Here is a 9,382-nt window from a genome sequence, read left to right as displayed (position 1 = left end):
GTGACAGTAACTTTTGTGGTCGTCGGAGTTGACCGGAGACTCGCCGGAAGTTGGCCGAAGGTCGGCCACAGACCCACCGCAGTTGACTGAAGACCTCGTCGGAGAGGAGAGAGAGAATGAATGTTGATTTTATACTCTAGTAGCACTTATGTAAATATATTGGTTTTTAATATCCAAAATATAACACATTTTTTAATCTAGTGGCTTTATGAGGGAAAAAACTAATAGGTGGCCTTATGGCTAAAAAAAACATTCAAAGATGCACTTACATGTAATTTTCTCAAATTTTAGTCATATATTGTGTATTGAACTATAATAAGTCAAAATGAACTCTAAGTCAAAACGAGTTTAGCAAAAAGGTTTCTAGAGCATAATGGGGTTCGAACCCTAGGTAAGAAATAGGCAAGAAATATTGTTCACTAGGATTCAAAAATATCCGACCTGCCGGATTCGAACCAGCGACCTAAGGATGTCTGCTTGCAACGACTACAGTCCTCCGCTCTACCAACTGAGCTAAGGTCGGATTTGTTTATCATTTCCATATTCTCTACCTATAACATTTCAAGTATCTCCTTTCAACTGTGATTTTCTAACTCCCATTAAACTAAACCCAAAAGAAACTATCTTATGACCAAGAAACAAGTTGCTCTCTTCCTGCTGGATTATATGGCAATTGCATTATGCTTGCCTCCATTTGAGCCGTAGAGGGTAATTTGTGTCATCACTCAAACAGTCACTATCTTGTTAGGAATTACGTCTAGAAGAGGTATGACAATCTCTCTTTCCCGCAAAATTTTCCTCCCCAGATTTCTGTTACCAAGCATAGCATTAAGGTCACTGTGAAGCGGTTATGACTTGTGAATGGCTCATGTTGAACTTGGGTTGTTCATAATCCAAATTATCCTTTTACCATTGAATGGTTTAATTGCCCTGGACAAATTAACCCTGTGAGAAAATTTTTGGTGCAAAGTTTTTCCGGGAAGGATGGTGTTTAGGTTTGCTATAATAGTATAATATCAGCTTGTACATATGATCTGAATTCTGAAGAATCACAATGAGTTATAAATTACAATGACAAGAGACAAGTTTTACTATAATATCAAGCTGAAATGCCTTAATCGTAGGCCTACTATTAGACATGGATACATTATTGTCCTTATCACACTGCAACAGAAATCAACCAATACAATGATACAAGAGGTTTACTAATTCACAAACACTGGATTGGGCAGTCCTACTCAAGGTATTAATCAACTGAGACTGGCTGCATGTTTTCAGCTTCCTTCCTTAGCTCTTCAAATAGGACAGACGACAAGTATCGCTCCCCGAAACTTGCATGAATCGTCTAAAAATCAAAGACATACAGGGTAACCCTTAGAATTTGTTTCCATTGATCATACATGCAGAGAATCTGATGGATAAGTTGCTCTTACCACTATAAGTTTGCCTTTGTTTTCTGGCTTTTTTGCGAGCTCAAGGGCTGCCACTGTGTTGGCTCCAGATGATATCCCTACCTGGATGAATCAAAAGATGAATTTATCAAAATCAAGTACAAATAATCGACACTTGACATGATTACTGATTATTATGAAAGTATTATTTGTCATTGGATAGTTACCAAAAGTCCTTCTTTCAGTGCCAATTGCCTTGCCATATTTACTGCATCTTCACTTCTAACCTACAAGATGAGTGGGAAAAAAGTTTCAAATTAGCATTCAAGTAGAAACAACTTCAAAATTGAGCACTATTTCCCCTATCCTCAGTTCTGCTGCAAGTTTTATTATTCACAACAAATTTCATTCATCATATTTGGTACTCACCTCCAGAACTCTTTCCATTATGTCCATGTCCAATATATCGGGTTTGAATCCAACCCCATTTCCAGTAATCGAATGAGGACCTATTACCATTGCAATAATAAGTCAAACAGGACAATAGACCTTTACCTCAAAAACTCTACAACCCCCCTACTGACTCTAAATAATAGAAAGGCCCCTGAACACTGTACAAAGCATTTAGGAAAGAAAGAATTTGAAATAAGGTAAAACCAGTAAGATAAGATGAAATCAAGCATGGGTCTACCTGGTTTACCACCATTTAGTATATTACTTTCGGCAGGCTCAACTCCATATATCTATCATGACAGAAAGAGATTGAACATTACGAAGAAATAAAATAGAAGATGATGAGACATATAACAAGAAAAATAAATAAATGAATACACGGATAATGTAACTTAAGAGATTTTTACCTTACAATCAGGGTTTTGAGATTTGAGATACTGTCCAACCCCTGAGACAGTGCCTCCGCTACCAATTCCCATGACAAAGATGTCAACTTTTCCATTAGTATCCTCCCATATCTCAGGTCCTGTAGTTTCAAAATGTACCTGTTGTTTCACCATTTTAAGGTCAGTCCCACATAGCAAAATGATGCAGCAGTCTAATAATTGATTAAATCAGGTATAAGAAAGCACCATAAGCAAATTTGTATAATTCGGTACCTGAGTATTGGCAGGATTTGAGAATTGTTGGAGCATAAGGGCATTTGGAGTGGATTCCAAAAGGTCATAAGCCTTCTTGACAGTTCCTCCCATCCCTTTTGTAGGGTCAGTGAGAATCAACTCAGCTCCGAATGCTCTCATACACACTCTTCTCTCCAAGCTCGTGTAAGAGGGCATGGTCAAAACCATCTTGTACCCTTTCATCGCGGCCATAAAAGCCATGCTGATTCCCATGTTTCCTGATGTTGGCTCTATCAGAGTTGTCTGTTAATACATTTAACATAGTCGTTAGGGAAGCCTGAAGGTATAATGTGTAAAATTTGAAGACAAATTTATCTCATCAATGAGGTTTAGGCTTTTACTAACCACTCCAGGAGTTATCAAGCCTTTCTTTTCAGCATCATTGAACATAGCAAGTGCTGGTCTGCAACAAAACATCATCAAAACATTGAGAATTGGAGTCGCGGTGAAGTAACATATTCTAGAATTTGTAGTCAACAAAATTTTTCACAAAACAATGTGGTAGTACTTCATTCCTTCAAAGTAAGGTACCTGTCTTTGATGCTGGCGGTGGGCTGAAACATCTCTTGCTTGACAGCAATATAAGCTCCACAGCCTTCAGTGACTTTGTTCAGGTAGACAAGGGGTGTTCTACCAATAAGCTGAATTGAAAAGATCTTAATCAGCAAAAACGCATACATGTAACAGAAGAAGGTTTCTTAATAGAGGTAAAAACTCAATACTTAGATTTGGAAGAAACAAGAAAGTAAAATATCAATAGTATGATCATCTTCGGTTCCAATCAATCAAACCCGAATCAGGTAAGGTATACTCTTCTCGGAAAAAAAAAATAAGAAAAAAAAATCAGGTGGGTATATATTGAGCCAAATGGGCATAACTGTCACTGCAGTGACTACACATGGCGCGACGTGAGTGGCAGAATGTATAACGGAAAGAACCCAGAAAAATAAAACTATAAGAACATATATTTATTTTTCTGGGGACTGAAAAAACAGAACCAGAAACATAGAAAATTCAACATCTCAAACAAGAAGAAGAAGAACATGACTTGCTAATCAGAATCCAAATCCTCAGGAATGAAAACAAGAGAGAGTGAGATTAATTACTTGGGAGACTTCAGTTTTGATGTGGGTTCCAGGAAGAGCTTTAGGGAGATTTCTGATCCTTTCAACAAAAGAAGAAGAATCTGCAGCGATGGGTTGTGCAGTGGAGAAGAGTCTCTTCATTCTCAGGGCTTCATTGCACACAGAAAGAGTGGATCTCTTCTTCAGAAAGCTCGTCAAAGACGCCATTGATGGATGATGCTATGGAGCTCTGTATCACTCCGTGCGTTGAAGACTGAGCTTTATAACTTTTAGGGGATGAAAATTCAAGTCAGAGTAGGCAAGCTGCGGAAATGAGTGTGTGTCCCTGACTCTATGTCAGAGTATGAGAGTTGTGGGTGAAACTCTGGGTGATAGGTGGTCTTCTTTTTATAAGGTATTTGGAGGAATATAATCTAGATGATGGGCGTAAAGATGCACGCATCGCCAGAGTCACACGCACACTATTCAATACAGCACACTATATTACATTAACTCATTTGAACATAAATGTAGACTCCGTAGACTCACCGGTGTGCATTAATTCATCGAAATATGAATATAGACCAATTTCATATCTTAAATAAATTAGAGAAATTTACACAAATGGTCACAAACTCAAATATAGCATTACAGTGATGTTCACCTGGTCAGTTGCTGATCAAAGAATTTATGTTCAATAACTCTTAGATTTACATCAAAGGGTGGAAAACAAAATACTTCAACTTAATAATAATTCTCTCTGTCATTGGATTTACATCCAAGGGTGGTTGAACATTATTTTCTTGGTCAATAACTGACCAGGTGAATATTTTCGTTAATGGCCAATGTAATTGAAAAAATTAAAAAGTGTAAAAGCAAATATAGCAAATTTGTCTAGAAAAATACTAAAATTATTTTATAACTCATCTTTTTATTTTCCTCATATTCTGATCTGAACCCTAATGTCTTCTAGAAATCTTCTCTTTAAGAAGACAAGTATAACCGTCCATTTAGAAAAAGCCCAAAAAGAAAGAATTGGTAAGTACTTAAAACAGGTATATCTGATCGTGTAACCTATTTAACTTTGCTTATTCAAGGAATATATCTATATAAGCATTGGCAAAAAAAAAAAAAAAAAAGAAAGAAGAAGAAGAAACACATACTACACTACACTATACAACATGCCACAAAACCACAAAGTAGCATCTTGAGGAATTCACACAAAAAAACAGAAAAGTAGCATCTTGAGCCAAAACAATGACAATAACCCTACAGAATTTCAAAAAAGAGAGAAGACAATCGAGTACTTTTCAGGATTGCTTTTCCATTGTTAGGGAGCCGATTGCAGCTACTCCAAATCTCCAATGGGCATTGGCTTAAAATGTTCTATTGGAGTCATTTCTGGCTCCTCAAATACCCCAAGAGTGGGTGAACCAATCACGTGGGTATAAAGAAGCACACTACATATTGTGCTTCTTCTGCTCTTGGTGTTTCATTGAAATGGGGAAGAAAACAAAGTCAAGAAAAAGGTGCGTCTAAAATCTGAACTTGACCATATTCCAGGCCATCAATGGCTACATGCAATGGACTCACCGAATAATTAGCACCAAGTCATATTTAGAAAGTGATATTAGTTACGCTTCAAGCATAGTTCTACACATACTAAATGTGGTCGCACTGTTCATCACTGTTCATAGGACAGTGAAGTGACGGTTTTACCCTCCGTTTTTTCTCCTATCGTTCTGCAAGCTTCTCATACATTTCTGCCCTCCCTTTTTTTCCCCCTACTGTTCTACAAGTTTCCCTATTGTTCTACAAGCTTTTCGCATTAGATTGTTGCCGACGAAATAATCTAGAGAGAGAGAGAGAGAGAGTGTGTGTGTTTGTTCGTTTTGCAAGAAGAGATAGACAGATCGGTTGTTGCTGTGGTTGACAGTTGTATGGGAGCTAGGCTCTTCGATCTAATCTTGGTGCGTTTCTCTTATCTTGATCGCTTTCTGTTTGTGATTGAGGGTTCTTCCCCCGATTTGTATGTTGAAGTAAAAAGGCCTGAGTTTTTGTAGTGTGTTCTGGAAGCCTACATTGAGTGCAGCCAGATACAAACGGTTCATTCTACTTTTGGTTGGGTAGAGAGTGAGAGACTGTGAAAGGAGAAGAGGAGCAATCGATCTAGATTCGTTTGGGTAGAGGTGCAGAGACGGAGAGAGATTGTGGAAGGGGAAGAGCAGGAATCGGTGTTGGTTTGGTCGGGAAGAGGTGGGTGCGAATATTTGGATCCAGTGTCAGCAAAAGCAAACTTCCAGGTAAATTTAGATCCTTTAGAGCTTTTACCTTCTTGGGTGTCGTTACCTTGGTAACGATTGATTCAATTATTCATATCTGAAAATCTGGTTCCATTTTGTAATCTTCTCTCTAATCTAAGCTCATATATACTTACGCGGGTTGTGGGATTATTTGGGGTTTATGTGAAGTGGGTTTGCTTGAACAAGATGTTTGCTTCTGTTGTTTTTGTTTTGGGGATTTGTGCTTTTTTTTTTTTGTGGGTTTTTGCTCTGGAAATTTATCTGGTGATGGAAGACATTTACTTTTACGTACTGAGCTGGAGGTTAGCCGATTGTGGGTTCTCTGTGAAATTGGTGATTTTAAAGAGTTGATTGGTGATGATTGGTTTGATGCAAAGATTAGCAGAATTATAGGAAAGGTGAAGGAAGAAACAGGTTCTGCGGCTTTGATTTTTTGTTTCATTGTTGAACTTTTTGGATCCTAAAAGGAGTTAGGGTAAAACCCAAATAAAATTGTAGTTGATTTGATTACCAATCTTTGCATTGCAGCGGTTCGGATTACCTGGGGCAATGTCTTCCTTGAGTAGGGAACTGGTGTTCTTGATTTTACAGTTCTTGGATGAGGAGAGTGGATATGCAAATTCTTCAAAATTTTTGAATTTCAAGCTCTTTTTGAATTTTTGAATTGGTGTCTTCCTTGAGCTTTACTACATATTTAGCTTTACCAATGTGTACTGGTTTTCAATAGGAAACGTTAGTTAAATGCTTTTCAGATTCATTTCCAGTTTAATAACAATCAGATTATTATTTTTTAATTATGTTAGTAGGTTATTATTTGGAACATGAAAACATTACAGACTGAAAGCACACTGAAACATCACATGATGATCGTTAATGATGTTCGATTTAGAACAAAACTCCTGAGCAGAATATGGACAGGTATGATGGTAGAGTTAGCATGAGTTCAGAGTCAACCACTGTATATGATCTCAAAATGATTCCTGATAGAAAATAAATTTTCAATATATATTAAATGATAAGAAGTACAAACCAAATTGTTTGAAATATAGTGGTTCACCCTGGCTGAAAATTACTGAAGTGTAGTTCATTATTGCAGCCAAATTATCATTTAATGTCACTTGATTTCCACGCTAAAAACAATGACCTTTTTTGCTCATGTGACGTGAACAATGACATTCGCTTTTGGAGTACTAATTAGTATTTGTGCATTTGTAAGGTTAAATTTTGGGATCTACTTTAATTCTTTGAAAGTTGCCAATAATTCTGGTTTTTTTTTTGTTCGAAATCTTAGTCATTTAATGTTGCAGGGAAGTTTAGCACAGGCGAGATTCCAGCCAAGAATTGGACAATTTATCGATGCTGAGAGTGATAGGTAGACAGATTCATTGCAGGTATGATTAGCTACTATTTATTTCACTAAATTCTCAACAGTTTCATTGATCTGTTGACCTGCAAAAAATCTGTTATATTGTCATATGTTGTTACTAATCAGACAACACAATATTTTGAACTTATACAGGGCATTCCACAGAGGTGCACTCTCTTTGTTGGGATACAAATGTGGCTTCGGTCAGTCAAGAGTCTGTCAGAGTGTGGTCATTAGTCCTCTGGAAAGTGCATTCACAAGCTCAATATTATCTCCATAAAAATGTTTTGTGGAGTTATATAGTTTTATAGTTGTCCTGCATTTAGTAAGTGCCATTAAGTACTTAATATTTGGTTCTTTTAGCTAGCGAATAAAAAATAGGAAACTGGCGAATTAAATTAGTGCTATTCAAGCTTTCCCTTAATGTTTTTGTAGAAGTGCAATGCAAATTGGTAATTAAAATGTGTACATGTACAACCCGTTTTAATTCTTAAAGTTTTCCATTCTTTTGCAGGAAACTCTAGAAGCAGAGATCAAGATGCTAAGGAAGAAGTTGACCTTTAAAGCAATTACAATGCCTAACGCTGATGATATCTCTAGGTAGTTTTTCAAGTCTGTAGCACCTGTTGAGCTTAAGGGACTGTAGATTCTGCAGATTGCTGATAGAAGGAAGGAGTGTTCTTACTAACATTACCAGAGAGGTTGACGTACCTAAGACAGGTCAATTTGCCTACGAAATTTGAAAGCCCATCAATTCTTAGGTTATGCAGATCTAACACACACAAACACCTTAAGTTTGAAATGATTGTATTGTGATGATGTTTGATCTTAGAGTGGTAATGCTGATTTCAATTTCACATTGGTTGGTCTATTGCCAAATCAATTTTATGGACCATTTGATTGTTCTTGTTTTTCTGCATGCCTTCTGTTAGCATTATCGCTGGTCTCTTGATCTTGACAAGTGAATGCATTCAACTTATTGTCTTGCTTTAACTAATTTTGTGAGCTCATCAACATGGTTATAGAGCCTTACTGTAATACCCTGAAAAATTCAAATTAAATTCCGTGGATTTTTAGAATTGATTTTGCGGTAATAGGAGTGAGTACGAAACTTGGAGAAGTTATGGAATTAGTTCGAACGATTTTATTTTCGAAAACGAACGTTATTTAGGGGGTCTCAAAAAGTGACTTTTTATACGTATGGAATTTGGGAAAACTTTCTTCATGAAAGTTGTAGAGCTCGTCGATACGATCTCGTGCATATGTGTAACGTAATATTCGGAGTTCGTATGAATAAGTTATGAATATTTGAAATTTGGGAATTTTCTATAAATAGGAAAATTTTCTGATTATTTCATTAAGGACGAAAAAAATCAGATTTTGCATTTTGGCCCCCGAAAACCCTCCGTTCTCTCTCCTCTCCCACGCGGCCGAACCGCTCGACCCGACCCGGCCGAACGGCCGTCCTCCGTCGTCCTCCGGCCCCGGACCCGGACACCCCCGTGATCATCGCTCCACGCTCAGACGCTCTCCGGTGTCGTCTTGGCCCGCCACTGCCCCCAGACCTGGATCGAAGGAGCCTAGACGAGAGGAATCGGACCCGGCCGGAATTCCCTTTTTCCGGCGATGCATGGGCCGATCCTTCCCATTTCGTGATCTCCTCCTCCCCCTGATCATGCTCATATCCTCTTTGCACGACGATTTTGAGTGTGGAGTGAAAGATCACGAGTTGAAGATTTCGACGTCCCTGATTCGATCTGGAATCTGATTAGACGCACGAGATTAATCCAACTTCAAAGCTTGATCTAGGACGATCTAGGCCGAACCAGACTTAGCTCCAGGTATGAAAGTTCATAAACCCTTCATTTTGAAGAAGTTTGTAGTTGACAACTTTTGCATCGGAGGTGGTTGACCTTCGTTGACCGCTGTCTGACCTCCGCTTGTGGCGGCGCGTCGGACCTTTTTTTGAGTTTTCATTATCTAGGCGATAATCTACGCATCCATACGAGCGTTTTGATATATCACAAGATTATTTTAGAAAAAGTTGATAAATAGTGGATTTACGTTTTGACGTTAGTATTTAACGTTTTTACGTTTTATCTTCGGTTTACGATCTGGGAAGATC

General features: G+C 37.9%; 1 protein-coding gene, 1 long non-coding RNA gene and 1 other non-coding gene across 3 annotated transcripts; 1 reads left to right on the top strand and 2 right to left on the bottom strand.

The window, feature by feature from the left end:
• Nucleotides 1-435: 435 nt before the first annotated feature.
• TRNAY-GUA lies at nt 436-523 on the bottom strand. Its single transcript is given in 2 exon segments — nt 436-471; nt 487-523. It is a non-coding gene; the product is annotated as a tRNA-Tyr (tRNA).
• A 480-nt stretch (nt 524-1,003) lies between these two features.
• Nucleotides 1,004-4,049, bottom strand: LOC112181707 (L-3-cyanoalanine synthase 2, mitochondrial). The gene is made up of 10 exons (XM_024320093.2): nt 3,631-4,049; nt 3,056-3,165; nt 2,870-2,927; nt 2,504-2,767; nt 2,252-2,389; nt 2,083-2,134; nt 1,821-1,900; nt 1,619-1,678; nt 1,434-1,514; nt 1,004-1,345 (listed from the first exon to the last, which is right to left on the bottom strand). The coding sequence occupies exons 1-10, from the start codon at nt 3,814-3,816 to the stop codon at nt 1,247-1,249; spliced, it is 1,128 nt and encodes a 375-aa protein (XP_024175861.1). The 5' UTR covers nt 3,817-4,049; the 3' UTR covers nt 1,004-1,246.
• A 1,252-nt stretch (nt 4,050-5,301) lies between these two features.
• On the top strand, nt 5,302-7,521 carry LOC112182585. The gene is made up of 4 exons (XR_002929507.2): nt 5,302-5,558; nt 5,652-5,891; nt 7,199-7,282; nt 7,411-7,521. It is a non-coding gene; the product is annotated as an uncharacterized LOC112182585 (long non-coding RNA).
• The last annotated feature ends 1,861 nt before the right edge of the window (nt 7,522-9,382 follow it).

Source organism: Rosa chinensis, chromosome 1, assembly GCF_002994745.2.
Source record: "Rosa chinensis cultivar Old Blush chromosome 1, RchiOBHm-V2, whole genome shotgun sequence".
Lineage (NCBI taxonomy): Eukaryota > Viridiplantae > Streptophyta > Magnoliopsida > Rosales > Rosaceae > Rosa > Rosa chinensis.
Note: the sequence above shows the minus strand (reverse complement) of the source record. Positions and strands in the feature narration are given on the sequence as shown.